The 18,649-nt window shown below is 40.0% G+C and overlaps 1 protein-coding gene across 1 annotated transcript in view; it reads left to right on the top strand.

Moving 5' to 3' along the window:
- The window catches only part of LOC105932440 (receptor-type tyrosine-protein phosphatase U), a 127,573-nt gene that overhangs the window by 78,483 nt on the left and 30,441 nt on the right, over nt 1–18,649 (top strand). Inside the window, 4 exon segments of the mRNA XM_036132112.1 lie at nt 9,988–10,005; nt 11,619–11,655; nt 15,268–15,365; nt 18,463–18,579. Of these exon segments, the coding sequence (XP_035988005.1) occupies nt 9,988–10,005; nt 11,619–11,655; nt 15,268–15,365; nt 18,463–18,579 (270 nt within the window).

The raw sequence follows: 18,649 nt of genomic DNA, 5'->3' as shown, positions 1-18,649 counted from the left end.
GCCAGGTATTAATAAAACCATGAATAGCTGTCTCACGGTTGTGTTTTGAGAGAAATGGCTTAGCTTTTGCCAGCTGCATAAGAAGATAAAAACCGGACTTGACCACTGCTCCAACCTGAGGGATAAGCATGCATAGATAATGGATGGATGGATGGATTTTAAAACTAAAATAACAAATGGTCTGCTATAAATATTATGCTGAACAGCCCAAATCAGTGGAAAGGGGTTCACAGGAACCACTAGGACAAAACACCATCACCTCTGTCTTTCTATCGATAAAATTTACATTTAAGGCCATCCAGCCTTGGATGTCCTCAAGACACAACAAAAGCGGGTTGCGTGAGAGAGCTTCCTTTTTTAGTGGCATATATATCTGACTTAATTATCAAAGCACTGGAAAAGGATTCCATGCTTCCAAAGTATTAAACCCAAAGGGAGAAGATAAAGGGAGAACAGTGACGGACCTAGAACCAAGCCCTGTGGAGGAAGATTCAGAATCTGCTATTTTAACGGGCATGACTCTGTCTGCCAAATAAGATAAGAACCAATTAAACGCAGTACCACAAATACCCACTTGGTGCTGTATACAATGTAACAAAATATTGTGATCCATTGTATCAAACGCATCGATTATGTCGAGCAGAACAAGAACGGCACTCACCAGAATCATCAGCCCAGATGATGTCATTAAAAACTCTTACTAAAGCAGATTCTGTGCTGTAATGAGTTTTAAAACCAGGTTGAAAACCTCCAAGTTATGACTTACCTATAAAAAAGGCTTTACCTGAAAAAGGATGACTTCCTCTAAGAGTTTGAGATAAAATGCAGCTATGAGATTGGCCTAAAAATTGCCATCACAGGTTGGTCAGGTTTCGGAAGTAGAGGCTGCACCACAGCATGCTGGAAACATGCAGGGCCAATACCTGACGACAATAGATAGTATCACCTGTCCTGTGCTGGGGAAAACCTCTTTAAAAAAGCGAGGGAGAACAGGATCGCGTGGAGAAGCAGATGGCTTGATGTGGTCAACTACATCAGCTAGCATGTTTAGAGTTACTAGTTCAAATTTGTCAAACGCACCCGGACAACGGGTCCAACAAGAGGGGGTCACAAGAGAGCCGTGGCTGAGATCAAAGCTCTTGTGGTTACAAACATTTCAGTAAATAATTTCATTAAACTGTTACTCTGAGGCCTTGTCCACACATAGCAGGGTATCTGGGAAAAACTAGACATTTTTTTTTGTGTTTGTGCTTTTCAGCCACACATAAATGGCGTTATATATCCCTTAAAATGAATGATCCTCAAAACTCCGGCTAAAGTGGAGACTTATAACTGCTCCAGTTTTGAGCCTGCGTGTATACATGAAAAGACAGATATTAACGTCTGCCGCTTCACGGTCTGTGACGAATATTGCTGCGCTGCGTCACACATGTGCGACCATTGTTTATACGCTTGGCCATACTCGCTTTGACACAATTCCCAATCGACATTGTCTTGAGTTTTACTAACTTTATATTTTAATATGGATTTTAATATGCTTGTCTACAAGCTCGAATCTCCCGGCACCATGATCCATTCCTAACAGGAAGTTGTGGTTGTTTTTTGAAGGATTCTAATTGGTTGATATGTTTTAGTTTTGCGGTACACTGCCCCCTATGTGTCTGCCGTATTTCTGCAGGTTGGTTTGGATGAAAATCTTTCTAAAAAATTCCCGTGTGTATGGTATTCTTTTTTAAAATGTTTTTTTTTTTAAACCCTGTCATGACTAGGCATGAGGATACTTTCAGGGAACCAGGTTGTGGGGCATTAAGGACAGAACATCAATAATTTGAAATTAGACAGTTGGGTTATTTTGATGGGACACAATAATGTTTGAGAGGTATTCTCTTGGCTTTTACTTATCAAGATCTTTGCCTCGCAAAAGTACCCCATTAACTTTTAAATATTTTTGTCATTTTTCAACTACAACCCCAATGTCTTTTAGCAGGTTTTTATGTGATAGACCACGCAAAAAGTAGAACAGTGGGAAGACACTGATACACGATTGTCAAGATTTCTTACACATACAAATCTGACAAGTGAGGCGTTCATTTGTAATATGCTCCCTGGAGTTAATAAGGAGTAGAGACAATTTTTATTGTAGTTTTAAATGCAAATATCTACCTCCTTTACACATCTATAGAAATTTAGACCCATCCCTCAAAATCAATATCAGTCAGACTGTGATCCCAACAGCATGATGCTGCCACCACCATGTTTCACCTTCCATCATTAGTTTCCACCACACAAAGCGTTTAGCATGTTTCCAAAAAGGTTTAGAGCACTTTCTTTCCTTTACCCAGCCACAGCCGTTCAGTAGCCATGTCTGTAAATGTTTGCAGTTGTGCCACACTCACATTGCTCTATGATTGGTTCAAAGCTTTTGCTCTGTTTTAAACCTCTCCACCACGTTCTCGCTGGCCTGTCCACTGTGTTTTCATGACTGGATTTATACTGAGATAAAATTACACACTGGTAAAATGTTCATGTTTATTTTGTGACTTCTGAAAGCATCTGGTTTCACTGGACCTCAGTCAGGTGCATCTGAGTAAAGGTCCCAAAAGAAAAATTTACGCAGCTTTTTTAAATTTGTGAAACATTTTAAAAAACCATGTTCATGTTTCTTCATGCCTCATAAGTATCCTCTACTTTGTGTGGTCAACAACATAAAAAGGCAAACTAACCATATAAAATCTGAGATTGTAATAATGTAAAGAAGTTTAAGATGCATGAATAGTTATGGCACAAAGCACTGTGATTTATCAGGCTCTGGTTCACACATGTTCTGGAATATTATTTGGTTTCCTAAATCTACTCAATGTGTGTCTCCTTCTTTGCAGAGCTTCTTTGATGGCTGGGACTGCACCAAAAAGAAGGACAAAACCAAGGGCAGGCACGACACCTTGCTGGGATGTGCGTAATCGCAAACATTTTAGTGGAGAAACAACAAGCCTTGGAAATTCTCTGTTTAAAAAAAATAAATAAATATATCTTTTCACTTTTATTAACCCAGATGACCGCCACAGAGTAAAACTTCACCCTCTGCTGGGCGACCCGAACTCGGACTACATCAACGCTAACTACATCGACGTAAGTCTAATCCCGTTGCTCTGCTTTACCAGATTCAACTCTGCCCCGTCTCAGGCTTTCTCACATCCTGCAAAACCACGGCCCATCTCTCTCTCTCATAAGCCCACCACTCTGCTGCTCCGCTTCCACCTTAGAGCATCCATCCAATCCAGACACCGGCCCCCCTCGGTGTTGAGCCAGATGCCGCCATTGTCAGGTGCCTGCTGCAGAATCCCTGACCCCGACCACCTCCGCTATCGTTTTTATTAAAACAGAGTGGAGTAAATGCATTTAATTCCTGCAGAGGGGATGAGCCTCTCTGTAAGACCCCAGCGTAAATCCACCCCTAAATTAAATAGACGTCACTGATGTTATTCAATCTGTGTCTGAGGCAGTAGGAGGCGATCCATTTAGCTGTCCGACATGCAACACCGCAGTAACATGCTCACTGCTCATGTAAGCAAATGCATGTGCTGCTAATGTGACTCATTCATGTGTGTTCTCGTTCATGAAAAGTTGAAGGCGTACCTAAGATAGCCCCATCTGTCATTAGTCAGGCATTTCAGCTGGACTGTGTGAAATAAAGAGGTTCCGCTGCAGTTTGCCTCCCCTCGTGAAATACCTATTACAGTCCACAGTTGTTGCCATTTATTTAAGTTATGTTGAGGGAAGCCTAGAAATCTGACGCCATTTCTTTATCTCCCAAGATTTGTTTTGCGCGCTTCTCATGGGGAATTCTGCAAAGTTAATATGACACCCTGAGAGATCTTGAGGCGGGCTGTTGTACTTCCACTTCAGGTTGCAGATGATAAGAGGTTGGAATGATTGCGACTGATATATTTAGAGAAAATACTTGCTGTTATTTTTTTTTTTTTTTCATTAAAGAAAACTGCCAGCTACACATCTGGATTTGATGATCTGGTTTTCGGATTCCTCCTTTTTGACCCAATTATACCATCAAACTGCTTGACACTGGTGTTAAAGTGCATTTCCTCCCTTTTATTTCACTGCGGAGAAAGGTCAGCGTCAACGTGCTTTTAGAGCAGCTGTCACAATGAGAGCGAACTAAAAACCTGGCCGCTTTTCGGGCTCTAGCTATTGTAAGGGCCCCCATTAGTGTGTAGGGTGCAGAGGTGCAGGCATTAGTGGGGGGAAAAAAAACACTCTGCAGCCTCTACAGTCTCAGTGTCAGAGATGTTACTCCCTGGCTGCCCTGACCCAGCTCGCTGAATTGTGTCTCCTCGACCACAGAGGGACATCATTTATACACCCTGTGATTATTTCAGCGGAGGTTAAATGGAAAAGTTTTTCTCCCCTCAGAAACACATTTGTGCTTTCGGGAACAGAGCGGGTAAAGTGCAAGCTCTGTGGTTTCCTTACTGTAAGATCTGGTTGTCTGCTTCAGGCCTGTTTCAACGGCAGCAGCCTGTCCCCAGAACCGGGACGGCATAATTACTGGTGCCAATCAGTAGCATTTCTATGAGGAGTATATTTCAGTCGCACCTGGTAAAACCTCAATATTTTTACTGCCTTTTTTTCCAAAGCACAAATGAAAACAAACAAACAAACAAACACACAAACAAACAAAAAAACTGTTGAATAGTTATCAGATTGATTCACCAACAAGAGAGACAATGAGCTAAATTTTTTTTGTGATAGAGTTCCAAGCAACAACCATTGTTGACCCAAAAGAACACAAATTCCCATCACACATTTGTTAAAAAAATAAAAATATTTGAAGATTCTCTTGATTTCTAGGAGAATATTCTCTGCACAGACAAGTCAAAAGGGTGGAACTTCTTCACCTTTGCCTGAATTCAGGAGGTCTTTGTGCATTCACAAAAATTCGAGAATCCCTCTTGTGCCACTCCCACCTCAACCACTTGAGAACCGACCCAGCAGGGGCCGGCCAATCACGTTGTGGTATTGTGGTTTAGGGCGAGACATACAGCTGTGATGAAAGCAAGAGCTGCCGAGCTCACAGCCGAACCAAAATAAATATGACAATGCAGGAGGACGCACGCATAGCTGCTCCTATCACATCCGTTTTGACAGAATCAACAATCTCTTCTTTGAAAGAACAGCAAGAAGTGACTTGACCAGTGTAAGCTCTTGTGGTTTCTCATGCTACCTGCGGCTTACATTTTGATTTGATACCATGATTGGCTAAAACCAACCTTTGGTAGGCGGGCACTAGGTGTTGCTTCCTCTAATCAGCTCGGTAATTTATGCCGAACGTCCCTCCTCTCGGATTTGATAGAAGCAGACCCAGATTGATAATGTGCAGAAATAAACTACGAGTGCTCCACAATGTCAATCTGGCATAAAACTAATCAGCATTGCAGAAAAAGAATATCAAACCTTCAGTTTAACATAGCAGTGGTGGTGTGATGATCTGCAGCTGCTTGGCTGCTTCAGAACATGGGCGACTTGCCGTAACTGATGGAGCCATAAATTCTGCTCTCTACCAGAAAATCCTGAAGGAGAAGATCTGGCCGTCAATTGAGTAGCACAGTGAAAACTTAAATAATTTAGATTATTAAACTTGCTGCTAAAGCATAAAAACCCTCCAATTCTGCAGAGTGGGAAAAAATTTCTTCACAGCAATGTAAAAGACTCACATAGGGCCAGGTTTTTTTTTTTTTTTTTTGTATTTACCGGGGTTGTCTTTGACCTATATTAAAATGGATTTGATGATCTGAAACATTTAAATGTGTCATGAAAACAAAAGTAAAATCAATGTAGGGGCACATTTCATGACCTCTACAGAAAGATAGCTGTCCAGGTTTTAGAGACTTAACAATAACAAGGTAGGTAGATTATTATGGTCAGGATAGACTGAATAGCACATGCTGTTCCTGAAACTGAGGTCAAATCAAGCTATTCTTATCCAAACATTCACCAATGCTTAAGAGAATAATTCTCTCTTATCAGAGCATAGGCATGCTCACTAATTATGACCTCTTTTTCTCCTTGTTTTTGCTTTGTTAAAATTAGGGAGTTTCAGGTTTCTACTTTTAATCAGTTGCAATAAGGCTGCTAAAAACGAACGCATATAAAGCAACGTTGTGTGGTGGAAGTGCTGGATCCTGCTGTCTTCTAACAGTAAGACCTGAAGTTTGAAGATGAAAGTGTCAAACGCTGACGTTGTTCAATTAGGATAACATTGCTCCTTGTGTTTAGTGCTAAATTATTTATTAGTTCAAAAATCGTTGCAGCCCAACTTATCGACAGTCGGACTGGGTGAAAATCCCATGACTAGCAGCAGCAAACAGGCTTTGGATGGCTTTTAGAAGGGTCTGATGACTTTGAGGAAACAGCTCTTGTAGATGCTGATGTATTTTTAAAGATATGTTTTCTTTTTTTTTTTTTTTTCATTTTGCAACTGGAAACTAAGTATAGAAGGGGAGAAAAAAAATAACTAGCCCAAATATTATGGTAGGAGGTGTTGTTGTAATGGTTTTGGTTGCTAACATTGGCCCATTTGCAGCAAGAGATCTCAGCTAAAATATAAACCAACTTATCTGTCAGCAAAGCTTCTTTTATTAGCTACCTCTAACAACAACACACAGCTTCAACAAGTCCACGTCCCTTGGAGGCAGCCTGTGAAACGTGTGCAAGCTGATTATTTCTTTGCCAAAGTTTAGAAAGGTGCAAACGTGAAGCATGATGTGCTTACAAAGACTTTAAAACATCACTCCAGTCTGCTCAGGGTAGCTCTGCTCTCTGTCATGTTTACTTTTGAAACAACCCTCTTGTAACAGCTCACTTCCGAAACGATTTCACAGCAGGACTTCTCCTTCACTTACAGTATAATAACAATCCAATCCTGGCAGTTGGCAGACATGATTTCCCCCATATTATTACACTACAGGCGTAGCACCGAACACAATGTTCTGGTTGAAAGAAAAGGAGAAATACATGCTTTTGTCCATGCTTCTTTTTTATACCCAAATGCAAAAAATACATAGCTCGTGGTATTCTGCTGCTAATGTATCTAGTATTTAAGTATATCTTAGCTACCTTGGTGGGTTCTTGATAATCTACATGAAAAACGCATTAAACAAGACCAATACTTTACCTTTGACACACCGTTTTTGATCTCTGCATCACTGGAATCAGAGTCCTACTCTCTAAAACCTTCGCAAAAATGCTCCAAGAGCTTCAGCTCTGCTTAAATTAGCTGAAAGCCAAAAACGTTTTGTCAAAGTTAATAAAATGCTTTAATGGTTGATGTAGGGGGAAGTTTCTACTTCTCAGCTGTCACCTACTGATTCCTCAAGACTAACCAAAGGCCATAGATTTCACAGTATCCCTACCTTGTGTAAAAACACTACGATTTACGCACAATCTTTTTAAAAAGGTGTGAGATGACCTTATGGCTTTATAGAAACCAGAAAAAAAGCAACAATCAGTCTGACTAACTGCTCAGAAAGCTGCCCTGAAGGTGGCTGCTGAAAATACATTTCACTCATGGCTTCCCCTGTAGTTTTAAAATGCAGTTACCGTAACATGAGTTATGGCTGGAGTTTCCTTAGTCACCACATCACTGTCCGTGTGTTTCAGAACCGAAATGTTTAATTAATCAGTTGCACAACTTTTTACTGTCAATTCCTGTTGTATTATTCATTTACTGCACGTTGCTATATTTACATTAGATCCTAATTATGACATTCGGTTGAAATGTGTTGCTTCAGAATCAATCTAATTCAACTGGACTGCTGTGGGTTTTGAATTTAATTAGACAAGCGTTGATAAGAGTCTTGTTGCTAATTTATGGAACTTGGTTTAAAGCTCTGACCTTCTCACAACATATTTTTCTAATTTCATTTTCAGAGCCATATTTGCAAGCATTCAACATATTCACATTTCTGTCATAAGTGGTCATTATTATTTGTATGAGGAGGAAACGTTTTACGATAATTTTGATAAGCCTAACTACGCAACTAATTTGGTTCACGGTCTAATTGATTAGCACAATTAGCATTAGTTACTGTAAACAACCTTTTTGTGTGTATGTCCTAAACAAAGTAGGTCCTTCCTTTAACTGTAAGATTTCCCAAAGGCTGCCAATAATTTCCTGAATCCAGCGAATGTCTGACAGAAGCTGATAGATCCAAAGGATAAATCAGAGCATAATACGTTCAGCCCTTCTGTTATCTGCTGAAAGTCTCAGCCAGAATACTCTGAAGGAACATCAGAGATGTCTCTGTGGAGAATCCAAGGGATCCTATTCAGTCTTGGAAGATTATGGGAATATAGGGAATTTGATAGGAGTATTTCTCAAGTCGATAAGGGAGAATAAAAAAGGAAAATTAAAAAAGACTGTTACTACTCCCACTGTTTAAATGTCCTTCCTTCCTTCCTTCCTTCCTTCCTTCCTTCCTTCCTTCCTTCCTTCCTTCCTTCCTTCCTTCCTTCCTTCCTTCCTTCCTTCCTTCCTTCCTTCCTTCCTTCCTTCCTTCCTTCCTTCCTTCCTTCCTTCCTTCCTTCCTTCCTTGTCATCTTGTGTCCATCCTTCCTTTTTTCCTTCCTTGTCATCTTGTGTCCATCCTTCCTTTTTTCCTTTCTTGTCATCTTGTGTCCATCCTTCCTATTTTTCCTTTGCTCTCCTTCCTGTCGTTCTTCCCCTCATGTCCTTACTTTGTTTCTTTCTTGTCTTTCATTCTTACCTTACTACTTTTCTTGTGCCCTTCAGTCTTTCCTTCTGTTCCATGTCCTTTTGTTTTCCATTCTTTCTGGTTCATCCCCTCTTTCTTTTCTTCCTTCCTCACCTTGTGACCTTCCTTATTTCCCCCCTTTGTGTGATGTCTTCCTCCTTAACTTGTCCTCCTTCCTTTATTTCTTTGCTTCTCCCCTCCACCTTTTCTGCATCTTTCATTTCCTGTGGCATTCCTTCCTTCTTCCTTGCATCCTTCCGTTCTTTTCTCATACATCCTTCTTTCATACCTTCCTTCTAGCCTTATCCCCTTGCTTTATTTGTTTGAGTTTTTCATTTTTATTTTGCACGTTCTGTGTGTAAAGAATGCCCATGGTAGTGATATCTGCCCTAAATTTATAGTAAATTGTAATATTTTATACTTTAATATGAGCATAAAGGTCTGAGAACTGGCAAGCTGAGTCTGAAAAACTACAGGATGTTTAGATGAGTAAAACCCTGGAATCCAGTTAGCTATTACATCGCTTCTTACACCTCCTACTTCCTCTGACCTCAATTTAAAACACTCCAGTAATCATGAACATATAGAAGTTAGACTCTTCCTATCTGTAACAACATCCACACCAAAGAGTTCTTTCTTTTTTTGGTCCAGATTATTGATTTTCCGGCCAGGTTGTCAGTGCTGATTTCTTAGAAAATTGGCCTGTTCTAGTCGTCAGCTGACTTTTCAGTGCATATATAAATTTGAATCTGATTGCTAAAGATTGGATGGACCTTTATTAAACAGAATTGAGATTCCTTTTTTTTTCTGAGGGCTAGCAATAATAGTTCCTCTGGTAGGTGGTTTGCCATATAACCTGAATGAAATGCAAAAAACTGTTGCCAGAGTGTTAAAATAATTTGTCCCATTTAGCACCTTGTTGTTTGTGAGAGTTACAAGAAAGATCAAATTCTGTTTAATAGCATAACAAAAACAAAGAAATCTTAATTTAAATAAGCAAACGTCAGAATGTACTTAATTAAATCCCAAGAAAGCAAATGCCGTTAATAAACACTATACATGTGCACTAACATAAAGCTTAGTCCTGCTTTTGCACAAACATCTCTGCATACTCACAGACCTCCCACTTGACTGTAACTCCTAAGCTTCTTTCATTAACTAGCCTGTATGTCTTCTTTTTCTACTCCCCATCCCACCTCCTCGACCTCGGACCCTGTAGATTCGGATTAACAGGGAAGTAAGTACTTCACTGCTCATTCTTCTGCCTCCCATCGCTTTATTTCTCCTGTCCCCTCTCCCCTCGCTTTCAGCTGTCCTCTATCCACAAGTGCTCAAAGGTCAGAGCGTTTCAGGTGCACATTCGATCAAAAGCAAACAATAAAAGAACCCTTTTTTTAGTTAAGGATTTAAAATGAACACAGGGAGATGTGTCCTCTCTGCATAGAGGACCCTGCTGTCTTTGTTAATTTTTTTCTTCTTCTATAAGTGGCCAAGAATCAGGAAGTTTAGTTGCCATGGCAACTGTCTGAAGAAGAGGAGTGGTTGTATTCCCGATGATCAAGTTTGGCCAGGGCCTGAGGAATTGTGGATAGCGGGCCTCGCAGCGACGGTCATCCATCTCCATTTTAAACATGTCTCCCTGTTTATCTGGCCGGATGCGATTCAGAGCTGCAATTCATCAGAAACGCGGACGGACTCGACATTTAAGGAGGATGCCCTCCGCAAAAAGATAAAAGGCGTTATCTGCATGGACTGCTGCATGAGACGAGATGATGAGAGCTGGTGGGCTCGAGCTGGAGTTCATGCCGATTATTTTTGACCTGCCTCCTTCACTCTGCAGAGTCATGATAGTCATGTAATTGCAGCATCAATTATCCTCCCAGCTGCTCCTCTTAATCAACGGTGAACCGCGGCATCCGAGTGGTTTTCTGGCCGACGTTTCCACAGAACCACAGAGGTTAGCTTACCTGTCCTTTTTCTGTCAGGACTGTCGCTGAACAGTTTGCGCTACCTCAAAGTGTTTATAATTCATGCGGTCTTGCCTCAAGGCTGTAGAGACGACAAGTCATTGTTCATTCATATTCACCCCATGTACGCCGTGTGAAAACATCTATCATCTATATCAAAGGCTGTTGCTTCTTTTCATACAGAGCTTTTCGGACTGTTTTACCGCTTACATTAAATTTCGCTGTTGAGGAAGGGTTTTTGTTGGGATTATTGTGCGGTTGCATTAGTTTGCCCTGTAACAAGATTGCAGGAATTTATTTATATGTAAATGCACTTGGTTAATTCATCGGCCCAGATGGAGCACACAGTGAACCTTCAGTGAAAATTGACTATACCCTAAAGCTTTTTTTTTTCATGAACTTGCCAGTATGTGATCTTTTCTACTCCCCATTCCAACTCCTTGACCTCGGACCCTGTAAATAGATTTTTTTTCATGATACTGTATTATGAGGGACATTCTTTTGTAAATCGGGCATCTGAAATGAAAAAAAAAAAATGTTTGAGCTCCTTTTTTTTTTATGTTTCCAGTGAATAGCGACAGGGATTTGGATATTGTTCATTCAGTTATCTCTTTTTTTCAAACATGTCCTAGGACTCTTCTTTTTTTTTGAAGTGGTTCGTGCTTCACACACTCTGTGTACTCACAGAGGGCAGAAACATCTGGATGCATCCGTAGAAAAGCTAGAAAATTATAAAGTAGACGTGTTGCAGATGGGGTCATTTTCAAAGGAGGGGAGTAAAGGGGGGGAAAAGGCGGAAAGACGGACAGAGACATCTTCGCTTACAGCTGTGCCTGAGGCTCAGATGGCTTACTCAGCATGTCATCCCTCTTCTCTCTTTCAGGGCTACCATCGATCGAACCACTTCATCGCCACTCAGGGTGAGTATTCCCACAAGGCTAGAGTATATTCTTCTGTGGGTGTATGTGTGTGGATTCAATGACGATGAATAATTCTTGTTTTTTTTTGTCGCGTTTTAACAGTTTAAAGATATTCTCCCCAATAAGTCTTTTCATCCACACAAGTGTGATAAGACAAGATTAACTTTGCGGTCTAAAAGAAAACGCTGGCTGCGGCTGAAATATAAAATCTATAAACATGGCATAACATTCACACTGGCAGAAGCTGGGCATCACCAATCTCAATCCTGTCCCATTGCTTTACAACCACATCACCGAGTTCTGTGTCACATTCAGCAGAGTAGTCATGAATACCAAACGCTCCATAAAAAGTGTTAGATTCATAAACTTTGGCCAGTTCATCCACAGCATAAGCACAATTTTTTTTGTGAAGGTTTCATGTTAGCAGCTATTTTCAGCAACTTCCATAGTTCTTTGGATTTCACGGTTAACAGGTTGTCCTCAACAGCTTTCTAATGGTTTTCTCTTGCTTTCTGTAGCTTCTGATTAAGCTCCTTTTGAAAGGTTTTTAATTCTTAAAAGCCTGTTTTTTTGCTGGTTACTGCTATCTTTAAATTGCCATGTGATATAGGAATTAGTATTTGGGTAGATCTTCATTTATTTTTGGGGAATTACATCAAAATGTCAACACAGAATTTAATATGGTCTGCCATTACATCTGTGGCACTGTCCTGATTTGCTCCTCAGGGAAAATGTCCTTGTCTGTGTGTTAAAAAACAGCCTTTCAGTAATCTCTATGCACTCAGCAGACCAAATGTTAAAGTGTAACTCACACCAATGTAAAAGTAAAACCCCGCCCCTAGAGACATTTTGAAAAACGGCACCAATATGGGCAGTGCCAAGAGACCCTGAGGGCAGGGCTAATTGTGGGGATGAGCTGTGGGGGTTAAGAGAGCCAGTGGTCAGGACGAGGGACAGTGACATGTTCATGCTGAAACATGAAGAGTGACCATGGCAATGTCTAGTGGTCTTTTGAGGTGGAGGATTTCTCACCCCCTCATCACCGGAGGGTGAGGGAGGCTTTGTGGAGCCCATTGGTGCTGAGCCTTATCAGTTCGAGCCACTGGCTCAAGGCGAGGACTCAGCGATGCCCGAAGCTGGCGCTGCCAAGGCAGTGGAGAACTGAATGGGTGCGGTTTCTGTCGTAGCATTACTGCTGACATGGGCTAATGTTCAAAGCACTAACGAACCTTAAACACCATCGACCAATGCTCTCAATGCTCGCCGTGCTCACAATTTCAATTCCTGGGTCTGACCCACTACAGGGACGTGACTAAGATGCTTTTATACCCGAGTGTGAGACTATGGTGACGAAAGCATGCACCGTTTAAACCAATAAGAAAATTCAACTGCAATAGCTGCCGTTCAAGGGGCCGTACTAAGACAGTTTAAAGACAAACAATACAAAACTAATCAAGCCCACATCAAAAATGTTAAACAAAATGCACAGTCACATTAAAGTAGTGCCCTTATGCAGTTTATATGCAAAAAAAAAAGAGTTGATTTTGGTGTGAGTTACACTTGAACTGTTAATTTGGGGTTGCTGCTCTTCAAGGCCATTTTATATGTGGGAGTAAATGGATGATATTATGATCAGAGTTGAACAAAGGTTGTTTGGCTGTGGCTCTGTAAGCATGTTTCTATATTTCCATAGCACTTGTGTAGTGTGAGACTTTGCCTGGTGGCACAGTAAATGTACTGTTAATATCCAAGTAGGGCGAAATTTAAATTGCAGTGATTCAACTCTAGCTAGCAGTGCAGCATCCCAAGAGGCACTGGCCAAAGGAGGATCACAGGTGGAGCAAATAATGTTGCTAAACTCATGGGGGAAACTGAAAAGCCTGAAACTCGAACAAAGCAGTTCCTGGATTGCAGATCGGAGCTCTCACGGAGCACTGCCCGCACCATCTGTCTTTTGACATACAGGCAGACCCCGCCCCGTCTGCTCTTCCATGACAGCTCACTCTCGTCGGCGCATATGTCTGAGAATCCCTCTCCTTCAACACAACTGTCAGGGAATTCAGGGTGCAGCCAGGTTTCCATGGTCAGGGTAGCACACGCCTCCTAGGACTCATCGCATCCTCTCATCAGAGGTCTGAGTTCATCCATCTTCAGAAAGGATCATAGACTGTATAGGCGGTCGGCTCCCTCGCTTCCTCAGTCGCTGTTGGACTCCTTCTTTCTGGTCTCTTTTACTAAATTGTTGTTTACGAGCATGCCTAATTTTCTCCAGTAAATTTTTAAGGAGTGAGCCAATGGGATCAGCAAGTTTCTTTCTGAGGTTGCACAGAGAAAGAAGTGCGTCCCTTGATTATGACATATCGCCATTACTTACCCACCTCGACGTAGTTTGGCATTTGGCAAAAGTTCCCTTTTAAACCAGGTTAAGGTTCCTACAGCACACACCATCATGTAGTCCTTGCTCTTAATTCTATTATTCCAGCACAAGGCACACAGATCACATCAAAAATCCAGCATAAATCACAAAAAACGCACACAACTGGCAGCCGCAGAGCGTGTTCCCAGCAGTGCCACCATCCAGTAATGGATCTAAAACTAATAAAGACAAATTAAATCATTAGATTGGATACATTGTTACAACCTTGGATTTTAGCTTCAAAGTGTAGCTACAGTGCATCATGAAGACCAAGAAGTTTTAAGCCGTGTTGGGGTATGAAGCAATATTCCAAATGTTAAACATCTCATCTGAAAATGAGGAAAGAGGATGAATGAAAAGAGGATAGCAAAACCGCTAACCTAGCAAGAAATGACCCCAAAAGGAGGTTCCACAAATTATGAACTTAGAAGCGATTAATACAAATTCACACTAAAAACGTCTTTATTCTTTTTATTTCTCTATTTTATTGATTGATTTTTTTTGTCTATCAAACAAACTCCTGATAAATTGCCTTAAAGTTTGTTGTTATAACCTCACAAATGTGAAAAAGTTAAAGGACTTTAGTGATGCCTTGTATTTGACATTTGATACAAGATGTTCCTCATCAAACAACCAATCCTCAGCGTACCTCCTACTACACAAATACATAGCGACCCCTTTATGGGAGTTGTGTGGTGGGAGAATGCTTGCAAACTTTTCCATACAGCTCCCATTCAGAAGTCGGGGAGGGTCTGCTCATCTGCTTATCTTCCACTAGCACCCTCCTCCTGGTAGACTCCGAGAAGCAGCTGAAACTTGCAAGAAAGAGAAAAGATTTTAGCTGGGCTTTGTCTCTTTCAACATTTCTTTCCCAGTTTTCACGCTGAGCATTGCTTCCTAAATGTCTCCTCCTCAGATGACAGTGAGTAACTGGTGGTCTCCCAGTCTTTCATCATCAGCTGCTACTGTTGCCTTTGTCACCCATCACCCCCCCTTTTCTTCTGCCAGCTTGAAATTGGCAAAAGAAACTTTATCTATGGCACAATTTTTAAAAGATTAGAACCCTGTCATCCTAGAAGGGCCACTTGGGTCACAATTATACACAAACTCAACAACAGCAAGACATCTTGACAAGGCAGGCTCGTATGGATCTTATTTTGTGTCTCTTTTTGTCGTGTCTTCTCTCCTCCCATCAGGACCCAAGCAGGAGACTCTGTATGATTTTTGGAGGATGGTGTGGCAGGAAAATTGTTTCAGCATCGTCATGATCACTAAGCTGGTGGAGGTTGGCAGGGTATGTCATACGCTCTCTTCTCTTATTCCCCTTCTGTCAGTGTTCAGAGAAGTGCTGAACCCATTAAAAGGAAACTGTTTGGTGTCTCTATGAAAAAGCTTTTATGCCTTTGAAGGGCATATACATCGCAGATGGCTAAAAGGTGGTAGATGTTCTGATGATTTGCTTTAGTTTTCTGCAACAGCATATCAAACCGTTAAACAGGCTGTTTACTTCTCCAAAGGTTTGATGTAAGGTTAAATTCGTCCTATTTTTTCTATATTAGGTTACAGCTCGTAACTAGTTAGTTCAACAAAGACGGAAAAGAGCTCAGTTTTGCACAGGTATCAAAATGTAGTAATCAGCAAATTAAAGTTAATAAACAAATTGAAAATGATTCCTTTTTTTTTTTTCTTCTTTAATGTTTTAGTACAAAATGAGTCAAGCTGTTGCTTTTTTGTCCTGTGTTAATTTGTGGTTTTTATTATAATTTCAAAGTAAAAAAAAAAAAAAGGCACACATATTTGTTCACATAAAAAAATCTTGTTTTAGTTCTTGTTACTAAAAAAAAAAAAAATCTGTTCAGGTTCTGTATTCAAATAGAGTCTGGACAAGTGTGTTCTGTTGCCTCCATGAGAAAATATATACGACCTTAAGTGAATTTTGCTCCAGAATTACCTTTGTTTGCATCACATATGGTTACACACGGTATTTGATATAAAGCTAAGGCCTATTTAATACCTCTTGTAAATTGCCAGTAGCTCCCTATTTCACAAATGGACATCCGCTGTGGTCTATGTGAGATTTTAGTGAGATTGCGGGCTGTGTGCATTGTCGAGGGCAATAGAACAACTATTCAGAGGGTGGTGCCGAACACACAGCAGATAAAGAAAATAACGGGTCTGATCACAAAAAGAAGAAGAAAGAAAATATACCTTTTAAGGAACATGTGAATGGGGATCTGCTGATTTACCCATTTAGATAATGTATGTCTCAGGATGCAAGGATACAAAAACTGCATTGACATGTTGGTCAGAAATAATTTTGGTTTCTTTTTTTTGTTCTTTCTTTCTTCTAAGTAGACGGCCACAATGTGTACCACCTTATGAGGTTGTAGTGACAGCTGTATGTCTCTAATTGGAACGCTGTGGTTCAACCAGACTAAAGACAGTATTAACACAGATGTGTTCACTTATCTGTGGTCCAAATCTCCTGCTAAATTGTACAATCACTCTAGTTGTGCCAGTAAGGTTTTACTCACTTTTGTCATGCTGAAGGCTCAAACAAAGGGGAATCCAACCTATTACACACTACACAAAAACAAAGGGGTGGGGGTGGCATGTTCATGGGAAAAGTTGACGTTAATTTTCTTGTGTTTAGACCTGTGTAATGTTAGATATGGTTGTGCCTCCAACATAGCTATCAGGATATGAAAAGGAAGCAGCTTTAGTTTTTATTTTAACTGAGTATACATATTTGTTTTTATATTTCTAAAAACAAACAACCACTGGTGTTAAAACAGATACAGATTATGGTTTAGACCACTGCTTTCCACCCTGGGGAGTGGATGGATTTAAAGGTTTACTGACATTTACACAGACCCTGCTCATCAAAGATAAGTGTTACCCTAAGAACATAGAAATCGTGAGCTGTGAATAACTCACCTTTTTTTGGCCTAATTCAGAGTGTGAACATTTTTCAATAGCAAAATTGATGAATCAACTATTTGGACTGTGCAAACCGACGTGCTCAGACTGACTGATTTCAGGTTGTGTTCCTTATAATTAATTGAATGCATATTGAAGAATTGAAAATAAGCACATGAGAGCTTTTGCATTTTGGCATCTGATTCTTGGACAGAAATAATAAAATTCAAGGTGGCAAAAAGTAAAAAAAAAACAACCTCAGTTCACTAAGTAGGGTTTTCACTTTGCCACGAACAAGCCCACATACTTAAACACAAAAAAAATAATTATAGTGAGGATAGAAGAAACAGTTTTTTTGTGCTGACTAGAGGGCAGCTTAACAGGAAAAAAATGGTAACTACTGTTAGGAACCAAACAGCCAACCACTGGTCTCTTATAATATGTAAAACAAGCAATAAAAAAAGCTGTTTCGGCTGTATCTTCAATGTTATATTTGTGAGTCTGGTTTCATCATGAAAACTTTAAGAAAAGTTTTTTCCTGTACAATATTTTGTTGATAGACGTGTCATATAAGATAAAATTGGAGGCATAAATGTTTCTCAAGCCTACATGAATTCTCAACGATTACTACAAAAGAAAATATACCCTATTTGTCTGCTTCTGAAAACTCAGAACTGCATTATATAAAAAAATGCAGAATAAAATGTGTGACAGCATATGCAGCGCTTCTGTCCTTGTATATGCAAGGCATACTGATGTAGAACTTTTATGTTTCACCCCACATGCACTATGAATTCAGCCTCAAGTACCTCATCTTTTTCAGTCACAGCCAAAAAGAAAAAAAAATAAAAAAAAATAGAAAAAATAAAACATTACCAAAGCAGATGGTTAAAATGACACTATTTTTCCAGCAGAAGCCCCTCATTCGCTTTGGTTCTCCATCCTCACCTTTCTGGTAACAATCAATAAGGGAGAAGTGTTCTGTGTGGCAGAATCCAAATAACACCTCTATTATATATAGAAAAAAAGAAATTACCTCCATTGTGTTGGATGATGGTAAAAAAAAAATGACACACTCTTTTTCATTACACTCCCTGGCATTATGTCATTATTTTTGCTTTTTCCCTTTTACCCTACAAGATAACACATATAGGGAAACAGGTAGTGCAGCATTTCAAGGGTAACTGACAAACTACATTTCCTACCAACATATATGTATTTTGTTTCCGGTCAAATTACCAACAAATACGACTAAACCTTAGCATAAAACTGGTGAATTTAGGTAACATAAAGTGAATCTATGAATTTTTTTTTGTTTATATACTGTGTGTGGAGAAAAATGTCAAGATAATTACAAAAATGTTTTTTAAAATGTTTTTTGGACACAATGTTTTAAACAAAATATTTTCCTTACACATGCGGGTGCCAGGATCAAAGTCTGAAATGCTTTGTTGCCTTTTTTTTTTATACAGGTGAAGTGCTGTAAATACTGGCCTGACGACAGCGAGATGTATGGGGATGTCAAAATCACTCTGCTTAAGACAGAAACTCTGGCTGAGTACACAGTTCGCACGTTTGCCTTGGAGAGGGTGAGTTAATGTCCAGTGTATATTTTCCAAATATCTTTTATTCCTCTCCTTTCTTAAAGCGTTTTTGTAT

Source organism: Fundulus heteroclitus, chromosome 3 (genome assembly GCF_011125445.2).
Source record: "Fundulus heteroclitus isolate FHET01 chromosome 3, MU-UCD_Fhet_4.1, whole genome shotgun sequence".
Classification (NCBI taxonomy): Eukaryota; Metazoa; Chordata; class Actinopteri; order Cyprinodontiformes; family Fundulidae; genus Fundulus; species Fundulus heteroclitus.
This window is presented reverse-complemented; position numbering and strand designations above follow the sequence as displayed.